Raw genomic sequence first — 23,557 nt, forward strand, 5'->3', positions numbered from 1 at the left:
CACACGGGGCAAATTAGGGCCTGATCTGATGGGTAGGTGTGCTAGGGGGTGACAGGAGGTGATTGATGGGTGTCTCAAGGTGTGATTAGAGGGGGGAATAGATGCAAGCAATGCACTGGCGAGGTGATCAGGGCTGGGGCCTGAGGGCATTCTGAGGGTGTGGGCGGGTGATTGAGTGCCCTAGGGGCAGATAGGGGTCTAATCTGATAGGTAGCAGTGACAAGGGGTGATTGATGGGTAATTAGTGGGTGTTTAGGGTAGAGAACAGATATAAACACTGCCCTTGGGAGGTGATCTGACGTCGGATCTGCGGGCGAACTATTGGTGTGGGTGGGTGATCAGATTGCCCGCAAGGGGCAGGTTAGGGGCTGATTGATGAGTGGCAGTGACAGGGGTGATTGATGGGTGGCAGTGCCAGGGGGTGATTGATGGGTGGCAGTGACAGGGGGTGATTGATGGGTGATTGACAGGTGATTGACAGGTGATCAGTGGGTTATTACAGGGAAGAACAGATGTAACTAATGCACTGGCGAATTGATAAGGGGGGGGGGGTCTGAGGGCAATCTGAGCGTGTAGGCGGGTGATTGGGTGCCCGCAAGGGGCAGATTAGGGTCTGATCTGATGGGTAACAGTGACAGGTGGTGATAGGGGGTGATTGATGGGTAATTAGTGGGTGTTTAGAGGAGAAAATAGATGTAAACACTGCGCTTGGGTGGTGATCTGATGTCGGATCTGCGGGCGATCTATTGGTGTGGGTGGGTGATCAGATTGCCCGCAAGGGGCAGGTTAGGGGCTGATTGATGGGTGGCAGTGACAGGGGGTGATTGATGGGTGGCAGTGACAGGGGGTGATTGATGGGTGATTGACAGGTGATCAGTGGGTTATTACAGGGAAGAACAGATGTAAATATTGCACTGGCGAATTGATAAGGGGGGGTCTGAGGGCAATCTGAGCGTGTAGGCGGGTGATTGGGTGCCCGCAAGGGGCAGATTAGGGTCTGATCTGATGGGTAACAGTGACAGGTGGTGATAGGGGGTGATTGATGGGTGGCAGTGACAGGGGGTGATTGATGGGTGGCAGTGACAGGGGGTGATTGATGGGTGATTGACAGGTGATTGACAGGTGATTGACAGGTGATCAGGGGGGATAGATGCATACAGTACACAGGGGGGGGGGGGTCTGGGGAGAATCTGAGGGGTGGGGGGTGATCAGGAGGGGGCAGTGGGCAGGGGGGGAGATAAAAAAGAAATTGCGTTGACAGATAGTGACAGGGAGTGATTGATGGGTGATTAGGGGGGTGATTGGGTGCAAGCAGGGGTCTGGGGGGTGGGCGGGGGGGGTCTGAGGGGTGCTGTGGGCGATCTGGGGCAGGGGGGGAGAAATCAGGGTGCTTGGGTGCAGACTAGGGTGGCTGCAGCCTGCCCTGGTGGTCCCTCGGACACTGGGACCACCAGGGCAGGAGGCAGCCTGTATAATACACTTTGTAAACATTACAAAGTGTATTATACACTTTGTATGCGGCGATCGCGGGGTTAACATCCCGCCGGCGCTTCCGTATAGCCGGCGGGATGTTGCGGCGGGCGAGCGGTGACAGGCGCCGGCGGAGGATCGCGTCACGGATGACGCGATCGCTCCGCCCATGCCCTTAAATGGACCGCCGCCTCTGTGGGTGAGCCGGTCCTTAAGGGCTCCACTTCCCGGCCGCCTCTGTGCGTTAGGTGGTCGGGAAGTGGTTAAAAACCAAATTCTTGGTAAATAGAGGAGGTAGTGGTGGACTTACCTCCTCCAAGTAGACACACAACGACTGTAGTAAAGACAGTCAATATATTTTATTTATGAACTCCAAATATGCCAAATATGAATGTTATAACCTATGTAGAAGGTAGAATTGTAAAGGGAAGTAAAGACAGATTTGTGAGCCAGGAGCTCTATTGGTACCACAGCATTACTGGTGGTCAAGGAGCTTCAGGATACTTTTGGACTTGTGTTCTTCAATTGTAGTATTACTATTTTGTTTCCCGGAAGAGTTTTGAAATGAAGACAAATGCATCTAGCTATAATACAGCTTAAAATACAGGAAGTTCTATGTACTTCAACAGCTGGGGTATTCAATTAATGATTTGAAATGAGTATGCCCTGTAGTTGTTAAACATTGAATGGTGCTGCTCTTCTTGAAACTAGAAGAGCCACTATTCACTTCATCAAAGTACCAATGTTGACTGGAGTGGAACCTTTTCAGATCATAAATGTCTTTTAGCAAAGCTGCTGTTCTTAGAAAAGAGACTATGCACTTGTTAGTGGTCCTGTGAAACTCCCAGCCAACAATATTTTCAAAAAATTCAGAACTGATTTTATGAATGTTATAAATGCTGTAGCCAAATGCGGAAGCCTAAAGCCACTTCTAAGCTTATCGGCTTGTTAGTTTGCTGGGATTGCAGCCAGTTTCCACTATCCACAGTTTTGGCACTTCAAAAACTAGGGAGATTGGTTATGGAGAAAAACTAAAGTGATGTGAAATAATGCTTAAAATGTTTAATTTATCTGTAAATTTGGCACACATCTAGGTATTTTAATAATATGAATATTTTCTTTAAAACTGAACTTACAGTGAAATTTTATATGTCTGGTACTGAAGAAAAGTGTGCAATGACAATTCTATGAAAGAACAAGGAAAGAGTACCTAATTGTACTGTTCAGTGTGGTGTTTGGTGTCAGTGCAGCAAACAAATGTTATTTACCACCCCTTATTAAAGGACAACTTTTTTTACAAAACAAATAGTGTATATTAGAGCACACATTACCACTAGTACTAGGAGCACTTTATTTCTTTACACAGCTTTCTCATTCTCTCTCTATTTTCAAATCATGCTGCCATCATTTCTTAGGTTTGCAGCTACAGATTCTGACAGACTGAACCATTTACTACATGGGGAGGTGGGGTTGCTATCAACTTTTCAGTGTATACTTTAGTAATCACCTTGCTGATAAAGATTTCTACAGGTGTTTGGAAAGGGGTTAAAGGTTTCTTTCAATGTGTGATTATCTTTTCCATTCCCTATGCCCCATACACATGCTCAACAGCAGTCTTTTACGCAGCACAATTATCAAACAACTTTTGTTGTGAAACAAGTTGAAACAACCCTAAAAAAGTTGTTTGCTATTGTTCAAAGAACTGATAAGACTGATAAGGCGTCAATCCAACAGTTGGATTGACGTCTTATCAGTCTTATCAGTTGTTTGAACAATAGCAAACAACTTGTTTGTGGTTGTTTCAATTTGTTTCACAACAAAAGTTGTTTGATAATTGTGCTGCGTAAAAGACTGCTGTTGAGTGTGTGTATGGGGCTTTACACAGTCACAAAGATATTACCCTTTATCAATGTGTCTCCACCACCCAGCACAGACAGCAATCTGCAGCTAGAGCTGAGGAAAGTTATAGGAGATGCTGCAGAAGTTGCAACATAACAAGCAGCCAGTCAAGAGTAGTATTCACACATTTCCCTGACTGCTAGTTATCTTATAATGTTATCTTAACCAAACTAATCTTAACCAAACGTTAAAAATCACTCTTACTTTTCTTCTCCATAAAACATTCATTCCCCAGTTTCCCTGGCTCTTATTTGGTACATCTGTCACACAAAGGAAGTTGCAGGGCATGCTGGGTTTTCTTTTTTTTCTTCTTTATGGATTGGCTGAAGCCTCTTTCTCTCCGGTTTTTCACTCCTACACCTCTGTTCCTCTCTTGCCAATATTTCTCATGTTGAGAAGCTGAGAAAAGCAGCTTCTGAAATGAAATCTAAACCATACAAATAAACCAGCTCTGCAGAGTCACACAATGGTGATTCATGACAATGCACTTTCTACTGCAGAGCTGGGTGGGAGTGTCTGAAGACTGGGAGGAGGGCGGACAATGAAACACAGAGTAAGGTAGGAAATGTCGGGATTGGCTTCGAGATAGACACAGTCAAAATGGAAAATCCTAAGAAGGATTTTTTCTTTTCTTACTATAGAAAAATCTCTAAAATCAAAATGTGGACAATGCAATACATATGATATGTAAGTATAGCAAGTATGTATCTATATATATATATATATATATATATATATATATATATATATATATATATATGTGTGTGTGTGTGTGTTTTTCTGAGATAGTATGGCTGACAGCTCCTCTTTATCTCTGCTGCATGTCGTGAGTGTGGACAGAGTGGTGAAGGAGATTTGTCAGGGCTATACATTTCCTTTTGCTCAAAATAATTTCCACCATAGTAAAAAAAATTGGCAAAATGGTGATTATTAGGGCAACAACTCCCCCTGTCAGGGCCAGCGCTACCATAGAGGCAAAGGAGGCAGCTGCCCCAGAGCTTGTAGGGGCCCCCAGTGGCTACAAGAGGAAAACAATTTTTTCAAATCGACCTTATAGTTTTTGAGAAAATCAATTTTAAAGTTTCAAAGGAAAAAAAATACACATTTCAAAAACCAGCCGACTTTAATGGTTAATAGAAAATCCACCTTAACTTCTAGAAACCCTGAATTTGCAGGATATGTTAAGGAGATCATTGGTAATAATAGGAAAAAAATTTTTTTTCAAAAAGACCTTATCGTTTTTGAGAAAATCGATTTTAAAGTTTCGAAGGAAAAAAGTATACTTTTAAATGCGGTAAATGTCACTTTTAGTACCTAACGGTAGTGTAATTTTACATGTATCAAAAGAAAGAGCAATACATTTCCTGACGGGGTTTCCAGGGGGTCCATACGCAGCCGCAACACTTTGGCCAGGGATTGCTATACAGCCGCAATATGGCTGTATGAAGATCCCTGGCATTTTTTCCTATTTTCCCAATTTTTTTATGTTTAGAGTGTGGGAAATTTTTTTTTTAAATTATGTGGGGTCCCCCCTCCTGAAACTTTTTAACCCCTTGTCCCCCCATGCAGGCTGGGGTAGCCAGAATGTGGAGCTCCGACCAATTGGGGCTTCAAACCCTGACTATACCAGCTGCAAAAAATGTCCCTTAATGCCAATTTTTGCTCCGGGGTATCTGTTGGGGGGGCCCCCAGGTTTATTTTGCCCTGGGGCCCCATTGTTGCTTAAACCGGCCCTGCCCCCTGTGTAAATGGTTCAGTCCTTCAGAATCTGTAGCTGCAAACCTAAAGGTGGCCACTAATGGTACATTTTGCCAAATGATCTTTTATGAACGATTCTTCTAATGAACGATCGGAAATGATCGTTTGGGACCACTAATGGACAAGAATCTCCTAACCAATCCAATCAAATTAATGAAATTAATCCGGTTTTCAGTTTGATCCTGTCAATCTGTTTGATTAGGTTACTTTTGTGCATTAGTGATCCCAAATGACCTTATCCAATTGTTCATGTAAAGAATCATTTGTAAACGATTGCTCATCAAATTGTATAGTTAGTGGCCACCTTAAGAACTGAAAAGATGATTTTAAAACAGAGCTGTGAGCAGAAATAAAATAGTACTAGTGGTATTTTATGCCATAGGGCCTGTTTCCACTTGTGCGGTGCGAATCGCCGCGGTAAAAATTTCGCATTGGGGTGTATGCGAATTTTCATGCGAATTTACACACAAATTCGCGTGGATGACGCTGTATGCAAATTTAACCATGGCAGTGCCGGTGTGCTTTTCCATTGATTTCCATGCGAATTCACAGGCGATTTCCCTATTAAATACATTAGCGGCGATTCGCATGCATTCCACACGCAGGCAAATTCTGAGGGCTCTGCTGTGCAGAAAAATACTGCACAGAAAAACGCTCAGGAAAACTGACAAGTGGAAACAGGCCCATTCACTTATATTGGCTATGCAAATCTGCATGCAGGAAACGCATGCAGATCCGCGATAGTGGAAACGGGCCCATAGTACAGGGCTTCCCAACCCTGTCCTCAAGCATGCTTTGTGGAAATCAACAGTGGTAGTTAATCAGCTCTACTGAGACACTGATTGCCTCACCTGTGAATGTTTGTGGTTTTCTGCAAAATATGCACTGATGGTGGTACTTGAGAACAGGGTTGGAAAGCCCTGCCCTAGAATACAGTATTTAAGAAGTGGGTTTTTTTATTGACAGATGTCCTTTAATTATCAATTCATTTTGTCAGTTTAAATGTTTTGAGAGTTATTTTATGTATAGTTAATAGTCTTTTTATGCTTAACTTGCCTTTTATGGTGGGCTCTGTGCCACTTTTCTAATGTTACAACTCATTAACGAATGAGCGTTAATGAAATTGCAGAATAACAAAAGTTCTAACAGCCATCTATGAGAGGCAAAAACTTCATTTCAGCTAGCTGCTGATCTATGGCTGAAAAGCTGTTTGTTGTTTTTCATATTTGAAATGTATGCTTTATGTACGTGTTGTACTGTGCACTTGCACCTTATCACTGAGCTCTTTATTCCCCTGATAAAGGCCCCCATTGAGGGGGTAAAACATGTAGGGTTGGTGGTTTATTATTATCAACTAGTACTGTTAGCAAGCAGTCAAGGGTTTCGATCTTATGTGCCTAGACAGGTATACAGGCCTTTAGATCCATATACTTACCTATACCCTGACTCCTTGATAGGAGTTCAATTATAATCAGTAGCCAATACATCTTTTCTATCATAATAATAAAAGTTATATTTTAATATATTAGTCCTCCTCCAGGTCATAAAATGTGTATATTAATTTAATTATGCAGTGTGTATAAAAAACAATACCAGTTGCCTGACTGTCCTAATGATCCTCTGCCTCTAATACTTTTAGCCATAGACCCTGAACAGGGGCGTAGCAATAGGGGGTGCAGAGGTAACGACTGCAAGGGGCCCTTGGGCCCGGACGGCTCTCCCTCAACTGCAGTATTAGCCCTCTATTGGTCCTGTGCTCATAATAATCACTTCTATAGATGCTTTGAATAGTAATAATCATCCAAGCTGTTCCCTATCCCCTTCTTGCACCTCTGACACTGTAGTTGCCATTGACAAATTTTGGTGCGCCGTATCAATTGTTATGTATAGAGTGCTTGGGGGGCCCCATGTAAAACTTGCATCGGGGCCCACAAATCCTTAGCTACGCCACTGACCCTGAACAAGCATGCAGATCAGATGTTTCTGACAAAAATCTGACAAGATCAGCTACTGACCCATCCAATATGATACCCATTTAAGCTGGGTGATTCAGACACTACTGCAACCAAAGAGATCACCAGGACTGCCAGACAACTGATATTGTTTAAAAGGAAATAAATAAGGATGCCACATGCTTCTCACTTTAGGTTCCCTTTAAGGATGGTGATTTAGAGATCCATACCACTGTTCCCATTAGCTTATTTACTTATTCCCTGGAGGAGTTCATATAAGAGCTAGTCATAAAGCCTATATGCAGTTTGGGCTGGTCTCACCGGACTGCTAAAAAAATAAGTTTTAGAGTACAGATAACCTACAGAGCTTTTGCTGTACAATAAACTATTACGCAACGGGCATTCTTAAAGAGGAATAAGAATGTATGCTTTTTATTATTTATATAGTGCCAACATGTTCTGCAACGCTGTACAGAGTATATTGTCTTATTACTTATCTGTCCCTCAGAGGGGCTCATAATCTAAACCCTACTTTAGTTATATGTCTTTGTATGTATCATGTAGTGTATGTATCATAGTCTAGAGCCAATTCAGAGGGAAGCCAATAAACTTATCTGTATGTTTTGGGATGTGGGAGGAAACCAGAGTGCCCAGAGGAAACCCACTCAGACACAGGGAGTACATACAAACTCTGTGCAGATAGTGCCCTGGCTGGGAATTGAAAATGGGACCCAGCTACAAAGTGAGAGTGCTAACCACTACCTCAACGTGCTGTCCTTATTTTTTTCCATGCAGGTTTTGCTTTAATATCTACAAGTAGCAAGATGGATTCAGCTCAGTCCTTGGCTTTCTGTGCAGGTTAATGTAGCTTTTACTCCCACATTGTAGGTTGCACTTTGTGCTCTGTACTATGTGCCCTTTGAAAAAGGAGAAATGCTTTATAAAATGTTCCATTACATTTGATTTGTACACTTTTTTTAAGTAAATTGTTGGGATAGAAATATGTGGACGTATCCTGACATCTTCAAAATATTTTTCACATAGCTGTCCACTTTATTCTTCTGTTACTAATGAACCACTGAACTGGAACAAGTATTCATGACTTATGCCCCAAGAGTTCACAGGTTGCCTGATTTTTCTGGTTCGTTGAGTAACTGAGAAGTGAAGCGAGGATAAGAATGGCGGTGTAGGAACATCTCAAATAAACAGTCAACAATAGCAAGTGTTCTCTCTCTGCCCTGACAAGTTCTCTGGGACCACTTTTGGGTTTCCTAAGAGCTCTCCAATTTACGTTTGCATTCATGTCATTTTATTATAAATGGTAAGAGTTTCTTATAATTAAAAGAATTCTTTAAAATATTTAATTTCTTCATTTCTTTTCTTTTTCCTGAACACTAGAGAAGAAAATCGCGGTATTCAGACCTTGACTTTGAAGTAAGTTACCATATTAAATAAGTAATATTTTGCTGGTGCATCACTTTCAGTAAACGTGTATATGTTTATTATTGGTGCGATTGCACATGTCATCTTGAAGCACCCCTGAACTGAAAGGGATATGGAGGCTGACATATTTATTTCATTATGAAAAATGCAGATTGCCTGTCTGTACTGCCGAGACTCTGCCTCGAATACCCTTAGCTATAGACCCTGAGCAAGCATGCAGATCAGGTGAGACTGAAGTATGAACAGATTAGCTGCAATCTTGTTTCAGGTGTGTGACTCGGACACTACTGCAGCCAAAGAGATCAGCTGGACTACAGCCAACTGGTATTGTTTAAATAGAAATAAAAAGGCAGCCACCATGTCCCTTACAGTTTAGGTTTACTCTCAAGACTATGAATCTGTAACCTGAAGTGTACTGTATACATGGATAGAGATACTCATTTGGTTGAAGGAATGACAACAACTAACCTGATTCTAATGAAGATAACCTCACTGCTTGTTATATACCATACAGTAATCAAGACAACTGAATTTTATAGAACCTGAAGTCAGAAGTATATGGTGGCTGCCATCTTTATTACAGTTTTTAAATTCTAACGGCCTCATTGTCATACTAACGTCTGCCTCTGCAACTTTCTGGCTTAGTGTAACTTTGAATTCAGGTCAGGTGAACTCATGTCTGACGCCACTGGCTTTTTGCTTGTTCTAAGTGAGCAATTCAGATACACTAGAATTACGATGGAAGCCTCCTTATTCCAGTCATTAGTTTTCTCACTGAAAATTGATTACTATGCTCTTTATTCCAGCCACCATTAAAATGTCATCTAAGAAGGAATTTAAATGTGGCCAAGTTCCGTGAAAGTCATAATTTTGCAGATGAAGTTGACGTTCACATTACTCTGGCATACTCCATTGCATCTTATAAATACCGAGTAACTGGGGAATTCGTGCTGTGATTAGCCAGGAGTACTGGTGCTGCCCAGAGCAGCTCCTTGTGGTCTTGGTCAGCACAGAGTCAGAGTAAGGAATCTACAGGATATGAGTGGAAGGAAGAGATGCTACGCTACTTTGTGGGATAAACTCTGCTGTTTTGGGAGATCATAAAAAGAAATCTTCAACATTTTAATAAGCATATGTAAAGGGATCTGACAGAGCACTTACTAAAGCCAAATGTTATACCATTACCATAAAAAGCTGCATTTTTAAAGACACACAGTAATGACCCAAAAAAATAAAACCATCTGCCTGATGTCCTGTACATTGTGCATGTGCCTCCAGCACAGCTGACACATTGTGTCAGCATGTATTGCACAAGGCCCCTGAAGGGGTCCTGTGGTTTCTGGCAACAGGATATTAGCAGCAGATTCATTCAGTCCTCTAAAGCCACATCTACATGCGTAGATGCGGCGGCGATGTCCCTTATCAATCGAACCGCTGATGCGGCTCGATTGATAAGATCTGATAGGACGGATCTCCCCACCGCCAATTCCCTGCTTGCTCCCTGTGAGTGGACAATGGCAGGGAATCGAGCGGAAGATAGGCGGCGCCGGCGGGGACGAGCGGGGAAACGAATCCAGCGCACGTGCGACAAGCGGGGACGCGGCGGGCACGTGTGGGGACGCGGAAGAGGTGATCCGGTGGCTAATCGAGCCACCGGATCGGAGCCTCATCTACCCGTGTAGATGAGGCTTTAGTTGCAATTAGCAGCCTTGAGAGACAAATCTTGGTTTTCCATAACATGAAACAGATGCCTATTGGGTTGTGATTTGTAATTTGGAGGCCTAAGAAAATGTCTTCATTTTCTCCATGGTCCAGTTCTGATGGCCATGTGCTCATTGTAGATGTTCTTCTCTAGCTTTGCATTACCATACACAGCAATTAGTGTTTTGACATGTTAAGGGCCGGCCTGCATTACATTTTTCACCAGTTTGTGCCACAGGAGGCAATGGGGGAGGGGGAGAGGGGCGTAGCAGCTGAAGACTAGTACCCATTTTTAAACAGGCGAGCTTTGATCTAGTTACTAAATAAATCATAAAATCTACCTCAAGTAGCTTACTTTTTGTCATCTATAGAAAGAAGGTCAAGTCTGAATGGGTCCTATAGATAACATTGAATCCATTGACATGTCCGTTTTGTCACTGATCTACATTGCAGAAATGAATCACTGTTACATATCCTGAATTCCATATGCTGCCATTTGATTTACCTTCTCACCTCTTCTCCACAGACATCACTGAGAGAAACAGGTTGCAGCAACCCCTCAATAAAAATATGTTTTATCATTTTAATTCTAAGCTTAGGAAGAGATTCTCATTAAAGCAATCTATCAAACACTGCCAAAACAGTTCTACAAATAGCACTAGCAAATTGTCCATATAGTCATATGAAAAAATGAACCTAAAACCTGAAACCCTCCAAACTCCCTGTATAGCAAACGGGGAACAGAGGCGCCAGCAAGGTAAATGTGGATAAAACCTTTAAAAATTTGCTTGGAGGAAGCGGTGGACTTACCTCCATAAAGCAGACACGAAAGACTGTCTGTATAATAGTAATCACATTTATTATGTAGTACCCCAAAAGTGCAACGCGTTTCGCAGGCCATGTCCCCTGTCTTCATCAGGCAATAAACGTGGGGACAAACAGTGGACAAGAGACAGTACATTTTGCTATAGTGAATTCTGTAGTTACAATTTGTATAACAAAACATTGTATATCATACAGCATATAGTGTATAAAAAACCCACTGTTTTTTGTTATATCCAACTCCTTATATTATCCTCACATAGCTTTTTTTATGGTCAATAGATAGAATCAAAGGGGCTGGCACTGTGGGTAAAAGCCTTAGAGGGGGGGGGGGTTCCAACACGGTATTGGGGTGCAGGGTATAGCCTCTTGCGTGCACAGATCAATGAACTAGGTAGAATATTTAATAAACAAAAGAAGAGAGCGATCCTGCACTGCTCCAAGGCTCTTCTTTATTGTAACTCAGTCAGTTTAAATCTTCATCCATAAAACATACACGTTTCTCATAGAAAGGCAAATGTAACTGACATACCCTGTTGAGGTCCTGGCTGTGGGGCAATGTGGGGGTGGCAGCGGTCCGCCTGACGACCGTTTCGCTCCAATGAGCTTCCTCTGAGGCTCCGTGCGCACAACACTTCCCATAATGGGGATCTTTATACTGGCAAGCCGTAGTTTCGTGTTCCGGGCACGTGACGCCGCTCCGCATCACTTCCTGTCCACGTCAAGCGCGGGCACGCGTACATACTGACGCGTGTCACGCATACGTACCAACAGGAAGCCAATGCGTTCCACACTGGCTCGCAACAACTCCCGTCCGCGTCGTGGTCGCGTGCACGCGTACCACGTGACGCAAACAGGCGTATCTCTGTATAGGGGAGAGAAAGTGCGTCCAGATACGATATCTGGGACTCAAGGAATAACTTTCCAAGTCCCAAATACTTCCACAAGATGGTGCTAAAAAACATGCAGGAGAGGACCAAATCTATATATGTTGTTTAGAGCTACTAATAGTTTTGTAAAAACACATCTTTACTTCAACATTTGATTAAAAACTATTCACTAAAATATATATAGTTAAAGCTATATCATCAATAATGCATATATATTTATTTAATAGGTGTACTTTTCTTATCTTACTTAATTCTTTTAGGGGATCAAAGAATAGTGGGGTTTATGGGGCGTAATCTATTGCATTCCTTGCACATAGTATCTACTTTATTTATCCTTTTCTGGATGTTTCCGCACCAACGATAAGTGTATAGCCCCCACATTCTCCCATTTATCTATGCATTTATGTCTCTGTTAAAAACAATTCTTAAGGTATTATTGGACAAAAAAATAATAGAATATATTTTTTTGTCCAATAATACCTTAAAGAGAATCTGTATTGTTAAAATCGCACAAAAGTAAACATACCAGTGCGTTAAGGGACATCTCCTATTACCCTCTGTCACAATTTCGCCGCTCCTCGCCGCATTAAAAGTGGTTAAAAACAGTTTTTAAAAGTTTGTTTATAAACAAACAAAATGGCCACCAAAACAGGAAGTAGGTTGATGTACAGTATGTCCACACATAGAAAATACATTCATACACAAGCAGGCTGTATACAGCTTTCCTTTTGAATCTCAAGAGATTATTTGTGTGTTTCTTTCCCCCTGCAGCTAACTTATACTGAAGTGTCAGGCTGTTTCTTCCTGCAGAGTGCAGACAGCTCTGCCTGTATGTAATTCCTCAGTATGTGAAAGCCCAGCCAGCTCAGAGGAGGATTTATCCAGCTTGTAAAAGATAATAGAGCAGAGAGAAGCTGCACTAAACTAAATAACACACAGGCAGTGTGCAGAGAGGGGCCTGGAGGGGGGAGATGCATCACAGAACCACAACACTGAAGAACTTGGCAGCCTTCCAGACACAGGCTGACAAGTCTGACAAGAGAGAGATAAGTTGATTTATTACAGAGATGGTGATAGTAGAACGTGCTGCAGTAAGCCAGAACACATTAGAATAGCTTTTGGAACTTGTAGGATGATAAAAAACAGGATGCAATTTTTGTTACGGAGTCTCTTTAAGAATTGTTTTTAACAGAGACATAAATGCATAGATAAATGGGAGAATGTGGGGGCTATACACATATCGTTGGTGCGGAAACATCCAGAAAAGGATAAATAAAGTAGATACTATGTGCAAGGAATGCAATAGATTACGCCCCATAAACCCCACTATTCTTTGATCCCCAAAAAGAATTAAGTAAGATAAGAAAAGTACACCTATTAAATAAATATATATGCATTATTGATGATATAGCTTTAACTATATATATTTTAGTGAATAGTTTTTAATCAAATGTTGAAGTAAAGATGTGTTTTTACAAAACTATTAGTAGCTCTAAACAACATATATAGATTTGGTCCTCTCCTGCATGTTTTTAGCACCATCTTGTGGAAGTATTTGGGACTTGGAAAGTTATTCCTTGAGTCCCAGATATCGTATCTGGACGCACTTTCTCTCCCCTATACAGAGATACGCCTGTTTGCGTCACGTGGTACGCGTGCACGCGACCACGACGCGGACGGGAGTTGGTGCGAGCCAGTGTGGAACGCATTGGCTTCCTGTTGGTACGTACGCGTGACACGCGTCAGTATGTACGCGTGCCCGCACTTGACGTGGACAGGAAGTGATGCGGAGCGGCGTCACGTGCCCGGAACACGAAACTACGGCTTGCCAGTATAAAGATCCCCATTATGGGAAGTGTTGTGCACACGGAGCCTCAGAGGAAGCTCATTGGAGCGAAACGGTCGTCAGGCGGACCGCTGCCACCCCGACATTGGCCCACAGCCAGGACCTCAACAGGGTATGTCAGTTACATTTGCCTTTCTATGAGAAACATGTATGTTTTATGGATGAAGATTTAAACTGACTGAGTTACAATAAAGAAGAGCCTTGGAGCAGTGCAGGATCGCTTTCTTCTTTTGTTTATTACATAGCTTTTTTTATACACTATATGCTGTATGATATACAATGTCTTGTTATACAAATTGTAACTACAGAATTCACTATAGAAAAATGTTCTGTCTCTTGTCAACAGTTTGTCCCCACGTTTATTGCCTGATGAAGCGGGCGTGGCCTGCGAAACGCGTTACACTATATTAATATATTATACTATATAATAAATGTGATTACTATTATACAGACAGTCTTTCGTGTCTGCTTTATGGAGGTAAGTCCACCGCTTCCTCCAAGCAAATTTTAAAGGTTTTATCCACTTTTACCCTGCTGGCGCCTCTGTTCCCTGTTTGCTATACCGTGTCCCTCCCTGGTGGAGAGGTGATCTACCCCTTTTCTGATCTACAGAGAGCGACTTCTTAATCCTGAGTGAGGACAGGTCTAATCTCCTTACCTGCTTATACAGTGGTTGCCTTTGTGGTAACCCACGTTTGTGAGTATACTCTTCTCATGAATTATCTTTACCAATTTTATGCTGAACATACTACACTATATTGGGCTCTCGGTTTCTCTGACCTTAAACTCCCTGTATAGTCAGGGTGACCTTAATATTGAGCTAACGGTATAAGCCTTAGCAGCACTTCCCCACTGGGACACAGGGTCCGAAAACCTGGACTTAAAGTGGACCTGACCCCTGTACAGAAAAGGGCTACTAAAGCATTCAGTACTCAGTTATTGTTAGTGACAGATACTCACCTTCCCCACTCCTGTGCCATGCCCCACAGTACCCCAAATGCAAATCTTAAAATCATCATTACAATTTTTTGGGGGGTCATATTGCGGTTACTTTTTGAGTTTGGGGCATTAAAATTGTTCCATATCGCACTGCACCACACTTCACCAAGTGTAAAACGATGCTTGATTCACAAAACAATGCTAACTGTTAGCACCCTGTGAAAAGTGCGTTAACACAAACTGTTTGTGTGATAATGGTTGCGTTCCCTCGCTAAATTAGCGTTATCACGCAAACGTGAATGTTAACGCGTGAAAATTTCACGTTAACGCGCGTACACGAATTTTTTGCGCACGATAACCTTTTTCATGCAAAAACGCGCTAAAACGCGCAAAAAGCCGTGCTAACAGCCGTGCCAACAGTTAGCACCGTTTGGTGAATCAAGCCCTTAGACTTCTAACCTTCTAACCTTATTTAACTCACTGATTGAAATGGATGAAAGGCAAAGCTAACTTTTCATGGGCTTACTATTTCTTTTCCAGACAATGTAATGATGTTGAGAATCATTTATCTAGAAGCACTACTTAAGCATTAAAGCATTTCTTATCCTAAACATCAGTATACAAAGCCTATGGCAGCAACAGTAATTTCTGATTCCATTGCCATTTTTCTTATAAATCTTTCTATTCTTTTAAAACATAAACAATATAAATCAGCGGAGAGAGAGAAAAAAACAACACACTGCAATACCACAGGAAAAAAATAGTTACGGATGCCAAAACTGAACAAAGAATAATCACTGTGTATCGTTTGATAGAGCTGCAGCACATTCTATAACAGAGTGCTCACTATGGCAACTGTTGCTAAGATTCTGAAGTCTGACGTTCCTTGCCTCAGTATAGTATTTGCTTCAGTACTGCCTGCAGAAGATGGTAAATGCAGGATGCACTGCAGATGTTTGAACAAATACTACAGTCTAAGCTAATGCATAATTTATATAGCTCTATTTTTCTTTGTTTTTCATTGTTTCCGAGCATTTCGACAGTTAAAAAACAAGGCTGCTGATAAAAATTACTAAATAAATTCATAATATGGTGTGACCTTGTATTAAGGTGTCAAAGCTGGCTTTTTTCACATAACATTATTATTATTTATTTATATAGCGCCAACATATTCCGCAGCGCTTTACAAAGCACAATAAGACAGCAAGGGGAACATAGATACAACTAACAAATGTACAGCAGAGTTCCAAGCAGCACAAATATTGTTACAAAAACAGTAAACATTAGGAGGATGACCCTTCCCTTGCAAGCTTACAATCTAATGGGTAGTGGGTGACACACTAGGTAAGGGGGTGGAGGATGGAAGAGGCAGTGACCAACTGACCATTTGCCTCTGATTACATTGTGACAGATAAGTAAATAAGGGCTATAGAATGTTATAAGCTTGTCTGAAAAGGTGTATTTTAAGAGTGCGTTTGAAGATGTCCAGGTTTGGAGCATAATGTACAGGCTGTGGAAGAGAGTTCCAGATAAGGGGTGATGCTCGTGTAAAGTCCTGGATGTGAGCATGAGAGGAGGTGATCAGCTTAGAGGCCAGGAGAATTTCTTGGGAGGAGCGGAGGTTGCGGGAGGGACAATATCTTGAGATTAGTGATGAGATGTATGGAGGAGTCAGGAGATTGAACTGGATCCTCTGGGTAATGGGTAACCAGTGGAGAGAACAGCACAGTGGTACTGCGTCAGAAGAGCATGTGGAAAGGTGAATGAGGTGGGCCACTGTATAACATAAAATAAGCTTACTATTGATATCAAATACTGTATATTTTTTAAGTAAATGTAATACAGAAATTAGGCATTAACCCTTCATTCATTTTTTGTATTATTTAACTTTCAACTGATTTCACCACTGGTTTAGTGAATCTGTTTTTAACCATCTATTTACACAGCGCATCTCTATTTCACTATCTATTAACACAACACTTTACACAAACATGAACTAAACTTTCCTCCACTTGCATTCATCTCTGTCACGTTCAATAATACCTTGTCACTAAAGCACAGTGTCATCTCACCTAACAGGGCATACACTTAAAAATGCTGCTACACTTAAAAATGCTCCAAGATATTGTTATTGTTATTGATAGCAGAATATTGGGAATGTTACCAATATTCTACTGTCAGCTGTTACTGATAGCAGAGTATTGGTAATGTTACCAATATTCTACTATCACCCTATCTAATCCTGTCTTCACACTAAGGGCCTGAGCCCACTAACACAGTTGTATCCGCTTTAGTCCACTTTTCAGCATCTCTTACATTGATGTGTAACTGAAAAGCGGACACAACTGCATGAGTGGGCTCAGGCCCTAACTCTTCCCCCAATCTATGCCTAAAACTAACTTATACCTCTACCTAGCCTAACACTAACCTACCCCCTACATTGGACTAACAGTAACATGGTCACTATCTACCACCACTACCCAGAGTTCAGCTACACAGTAGCCAAACTCTACTGCTGCTATCCATCACCTCTACCCAGAATTTAGCTGCACAGTAGCCAAACTCCACCACCAGTGCTATTAATACAAACATACAGCTACCAGCTACTGCCACAGTGTTGGCCATAACCCGAAGCTCCACCACTGCAGTGACTAGCACTACCCAGAGTTTGGCTACTTACACCACTACTGATAGCTGGAATTCAGCTATAATATAGCTTATAAGATAGCTCAGCTCTGGTACATCTGGCACCCAAATTGCTGCCCGTACTCATTATTTAAAAAATGAAACGATATTGGTGCCTGTGGCAGCACTGCATTAACCTTTTTCACTTTGCTGTCTTGGGCTACAGAATGTTTGTTAGCACATTTTGGCTACCATGATACTTTGCGCAAATTCAGACTGTACCTGCAATACTTTACGATTCAAACTACTTATTCTAGACTCAAAATGTTACTTTTTTCCACTAAGCTCTTTTAAAAAAAGAAATAATAATTTACTTTAGAATGTCAAGAAGGGTGCAGCCATTACTTTTGACACAGCTGCTCACTTTAACCACTTCGGGACCACAGTCTTTTCGCCCCTTAAGGACCAGAGCCTTTTTCTCCATTCAGACCACTGCAGCTTTCACGGTTTATTGCTCGGTCATAAAACCTACCACCTAAATGAATTTTACCTCCTTTTCTTGTCACTAATACAGCTTTCTTTTGATGCTATTTGATTGCTGCTGCGAGTTTTACTTTTTATTATATTCATCAAAAAAGACATGAATTTTGTCAAAAAAATGACTTTTTTAACTTTCTGTGCTGACATTTTTCAAATAAAGTAAAATTTCCTATACATTTGAGCGCGAAAGTTATTCTGCTACATGTCTTTGATAAAAAAAAAAACATTCAGTGTATATTTATTGGATTGGGTAAAAGTTATAGCGTTTACAAACTATGGTGCCAAAAGTGAATTTTCCCATTTTCAAGCATCTCTGACTTTTCTGCGCACCTGTCATGTTTCATGAGGGGCTAAAATTCCAGGATAGTACAAATACCCCCCAAATGACCCCATTTTGGAAAGAAGACATCCCAAAGTATTCAGTGAGAGGCATGGTGAGTTCATAGAAGATTTTATTTTTTGTCACAAGTTAGCGGAAAATGACAGTTTGTGACAAAAAAAAAAAAAAAAAAAAGTTTCCATTTCTTCTAACTTGCGACAAAAAAAAATGAAATCTGCCACGGACTCACTATGCTCCTCTCTGAATACCTTGAAGTGTCTACTTTCCAGAATGGGGTCATTTGTGGGGTGTGTTTACTGTCCTGGCATTTGGGGGGTGCCTAATTGTAAGCACCCCTGTAAAGCCTAAAGATGCTCATTGGACTTTGGGCCCCTTAGCGCAGTTAGGCCGCAAAAAAGTGCCACACATGTGGTATTGCCGTACTCAGGAAAAGTAGTATAATGTGTTTTGGGGTGTATTTTTACACATACACATGCTGGGTGGGAGAAATATCTCCGTAAATGACAATTTTTTTATTTTTTTTACACACAATTGTCTATTTATAGAGATATTTCTCCCACTCAGCATGGGTATGTGGAAAAATACACCCCAAAACACATTATACTACTTCTCCTGAGTACGGCGATACCACATGTGTGGCACTTTTTTGCACCCTAACTGCGCTAAGGGGCCCAAAGTCCAATGAGTACCTTTAGGATTTCACAGGTCATTTTGAGAAATTTCGTTTCAAGACTACTCCTCACGGTTTAGGGCCCCTAAAATGCCAGGACAGTATAGGAACCCCACAAATTACCCCATTTTAGAAAGAAGACACCCCAAGGTATTCCGTTAGATGTATGGTGAGTTCATAGAAGATTTTTTTTTTTTGTCACAAGTTAGCGGAAATTGATTGTAATTGTTTTTTTTCACAAAGTGTCATTTTCCGCTAACTTGTGACAAAAAATAAAATCTTCTATGAACTCGCCATTCTCCTAACGGAATACCTTGGGGTGTCTTCTTTCTAAAATGGAGTCATTTGTGGGGTTCCTATACTGCCCTGGCATTTTAGGGGCCCTAAACCGTGAGGAGTAGTCTTGAAACCAAATGTGGCAAAATGACCTGTGAAATCCTAAAGGTACTCATTGGACTTTGGGCCCCTTAGCGCACTTAGGGTGCAAAAAAGTGCCACACATGTGGTACCGCCGTACTCAGGAGAAGTAGTATAATGTGTTTTGGGGTGTATTTTTACACATACCCATGCTGGGTGGGAGAAATATCTCTGTAAATGACAATTATTTGATTTTTTTTACACACAATTGTCCATTTACAGAGAGATTTCTCCCACCCAGCATGGGTATGTATAAAAATACACCCCAAAACACATTATACTACTTCTTCTGAGTACGGCGATACCACATGTGTGACACTTTTTTGCAACCTAGGTGCGCTAAGGGGCCTAACGTCCTATTCACAGGTCATTTTGAGGCATTTGGATTCTAGACTACTCCTCACGGTTTAGGGCCCCTAAAATGCCAGGGCAGTATAGGAACCCCACAAGTGACCCCATTTTAGAAAGAAGACACCCCAAGGTATTCTGTTAGGAGTATGGTGAGTTCATAGAAGATTTTTTTTTTGTCACAAGTTAGCGGAAAATGACACTTTGTGAAAAAAAAAACAATACATATCAATTTCCGCTAACTTGTGACAAAAAATAAAATCTTCTATGAACTCATCATACACCTAAAAGAATACCTTGGGGTGTCTTCTTTCTAAAATGGGGTCACTTGTGGGGTTCCTATACTGCCCTGGCATTTTAGGGGCCCTAAACCGTGAGGAGTAGTCTTGAACCCAAATGTCTCAAAATGACCTGTGAAATCCTAAAGGTACTCATTGGACTTTGGGCCCCTTAGCACAGTTAGGCTGCAAAAAAGTGTCACACATGTGGTATCGCCGTACTCAGAAGAAGTAGTATAATGTGTTTTGTGGTGTATTTTTACATATAACCATGCTGGGTGGGAGAAATATCTCTGTAAATGACACATTTTTGATTTTTTTTACACACAATTGTCCATTTACAGAGAGATTTCTCCCACCCAGCATGGGTATGTGTAAAAATACACCACAAAACACATTATACTACTTCTCCTGAGTATGGCGATACCACATGTGTGACACTTTTTTGCAGCCTAGGTGCGCTAAGGGGCCCAACGTCCTATTCACAGGTCATTTTGAGGCATTTGTTTTCTAGACTACTCCTCACGGTTTAGGGCCCCTAAAATGCCAGGGCAGTATAGGAACCCCACAAGTGACCCCATTTTAGAAAGAAGACACCCCAAGGTATTCCGTTAGGGGTATGGTGAGTTCATAGAAGATTTTATTTTTTCTCACAAGTTAGTGAAAAATGACACTTTGTGAAAAAAACAATAACAATCCAATTTCCGCTAACTTTTGACAAAAAATAAAATATTCTATGAACTCATCATACACCTAACAGAATACCTTGGGGTGTCTTCTTTCTAAAATGGGGTCACTTGTGGGGTTCCTATACTGCCCTGGCATTTTACGGGCCCAAAACTGTGAGTAGTCTGGAAACCAAATTTCTCAAAATGACTGTTCAGGGGTATAAGCATCTGCAAATTTTGATGACAGGTGGTCTATGAGGGGGCAAATTTTGTGGAATCGGTCATAAGCAGGGTGGCCTCTTAGATGACAGGATGTATTGGGCCTGATCTGATGGATAGGAGTGCTAGGGGGGTGACAGGAGGTGATTGATGGGTGTCTCAGGGGGCGGTTAGAGGGGAAAATAGATGCAATCAATGCACTGGGGAGGTGATCGGAAGGGGGTCTGAGGGGGATCTGAGGGTTTGGCCGAGTGATCAGGAGCCCACACGGGGCAAATTAGGGCCTGATCTGATGGGTAGGTGTGCTAGGGGGTGACAGGAGGTGATTGATGGGTGTCTCAAGGTGTGATTAGAGGGGGGAAATAGATGCAAGCAATGCACTGGCGAGGTGATCAGGGCTGGGGTCTGAGGGCGTTCTGAGGTGTGGGCGGGTGATTGGGTGCCCGCAAGGGGCAGATTAGGGTCTAATCTGATGGGTAACAGTGACAGGTGGTGATAGGGGGTGATTGATGGGTAATTAGTGGGTGTTTAGAGGAGAGAATAGATGTAAACAATGGATTTGGGAGGTGATCTGATGTCGGATCTGCGGGCGATCTATTGGTGTGGGTGGGTGATCAGATTGCCCGCAAGGGGCAGGTTAGGGGCTGATTGATGGGTGGCAGTGACAGGGGGTGATTGATGGGTGGCAGTGACAGGGGGTGATTGATGGGTGATTGACAGGTAATCAGTGGGTTATTACAGGGGAGAACAGATGTAAATATTGCACGGGCGAATTGATAAGGGGGGGGTCTGAGGGCAATCTGAGCGTGTGGGCAGGTGATTGGGTGCCCGCAAGGGGCAGATTAGGGTCTAATCTGATGGGTAACAGTGACAGGTGGTGATAGGGGGTGATTGATGGGTAATTAGTGGGTGTTTAGAGGAGAGAATAGATGTAAACAATGGATTTGGGAGGTGATCTGATGTCGGATCTGCGGGCGATCTATTGGTGTGGGTGGGTGATCAGATTGCCCGCAAGGGGCAGGTTAGGGGCTGATTGATGGGTGGCAGTGACAGGGGGTGATTGATGGGTGGCAGTGACAGGGGGTGATTGATGGGTGATTGACAGGTAATCAGTGGGTTATTACAGGGGAGAACAGATGTAAATATTGCACGGGCGAATTGATAAGGGGGGGGGGTCTGAGGGCAATCTGAGCGTGTGGGCAGGTGATTGGGTGCCCGCAAGGGGCAGATTAGGGTCTAATCTGATGGGTAACAGTGACAGGTGGTGATAGGGGGTGATTGATGGGTAATTAGTGGGTGTTTAGAGGAGAGAATAGATGTAAACAATGGATTTGGGAGGTGATCTGATGTCGGATCTGCGGGCGATCTATTGGTGTGGGGGGGTGATCAGATTGCCCGCAAGGGGCAGATCAGGGGCTGATTGATGGGTGGCAGTGACAGGGGGTGATTGACGGGTGATTGACAGGTGATTGACAGGTGATTGACAGGTGATTGACAGGTGATCAGGGGGGATAGATGCATACAGTACACGGGGGGGGGGGGGGGGGTCTGGGGGGGGTCTGGGGAGAATCTGAGGGGTGGGGGGGTGATCAGGAGGGAGTAGGGGGCAGATTAGGGACTTAAAAAAAAAATAGCGTTGACAGATAGTGACAGGGAGTGATTGATGGGTGATTAGGAGGGTGACTGGGTGCAAACAGTGGTCTGGGGGGTGGGCAGGGGGGGGTCTGAGGGGTGCTGTGGGCGATCAGGGGGCAGGGGGGGGGGAAATCAGTGTGCTTGGGTGCAGACTAGGGTGGCTGCAGCCTGCCCTGGTGGTCCCTCGGACACTGGGACCACCAGGGCAGGAGGCAGCCAGTATAATAGGCTTTGTATACATTACAAAGCCTATTATACACTGTTGCAGCGGCGATCCGGATGCCAGTAACCCGCCGGCGCTTCCGAACGGCCGGCGGGTTACGGCGAACGGGGGGCGGAGCCAGTCCCCGGCGGCTGATCGCGTCACGAATGACGCGATCGCCGCATAGCCACTCCCGCAGCCGCCCCCGCCGATGGGCGTATTGCGGTCGTTTGGGCCCAGACTTTGCCGCCGCCCATCGGCTGGGGGCGGTCGTTATGTGGTTAAAAGTTATCAGTGAAAAAAGTAATCTCCAGAAAGTACATTGAGTGTGTTTTTTTATCATCCCAATGTGCAATGTACCTGATTCAGCTTGTGATTTCTGAGGCCTTGTTTGTCGTCACAAATGATGGCAGAAGAGCACTTCACTTATTACCTGCTTAACCTAGGTGATAACACATATCATTCATGTCAGAATTGAATTTTTGCACCGTTTTTATTTGTTAATATTCTTATGTTTTATCTTTTAACATTTTTTAACATGTTTAACATTGTAAAAAAGTAAATAAAAAAGTGACACACACACACACACACACACACACACAGCTTTTCTTCCTTGTCCTCTATGTAGGATGACATTGCTAGAATGCCTTTGTGGTGGAGAAGAGAGCCTCAACAAAAAGCTGCTTTGAATTTTGCTGCCAGAGATTTTACCAATGACAGTCCTCCTTAGGGAAGATTCAGGCATTGGAGCATATTTACAGTATGGCAGTGATAGTGGAGTGTGGAGGAAAGTAAATGTAATCCATTTTAAAATTAAAGTATTTAAAAGCTGTCAGCTTATCTTTTTACTTCAAACTGTTTGGGTGAATGAATAAGGCTACCAATGTTCACCATA

General features: G+C 42.6%; 1 protein-coding gene across 5 annotated transcripts in view; it reads left to right on the plus strand.

Moving 5' to 3' along the window:
* Nucleotides 1-23,557, plus strand: part of ADGRB3 (adhesion G protein-coupled receptor B3) — a 1,235,185-nt gene that overhangs the window by 1,199,787 nt on the left and 11,841 nt on the right. For all 5 annotated transcript variants that reach the window (XM_068281444.1, XM_068281441.1, XM_068281445.1 and 2 more), the window contains one exon: nucleotides 8,478-8,513. In XM_068281444.1, the coding sequence (XP_068137545.1) occupies nucleotides 8,478-8,513 (36 nt within the window). The remainder of the gene's footprint in view (nucleotides 1-8,477; nucleotides 8,514-23,557) is intronic.

The sequence above is a fragment of the Hyperolius riggenbachi genome, chromosome 4 (assembly GCF_040937935.1).
Source record: "Hyperolius riggenbachi isolate aHypRig1 chromosome 4, aHypRig1.pri, whole genome shotgun sequence".
NCBI classification, from domain to species: domain Eukaryota; kingdom Metazoa; phylum Chordata; class Amphibia; order Anura; family Hyperoliidae; genus Hyperolius; species Hyperolius riggenbachi.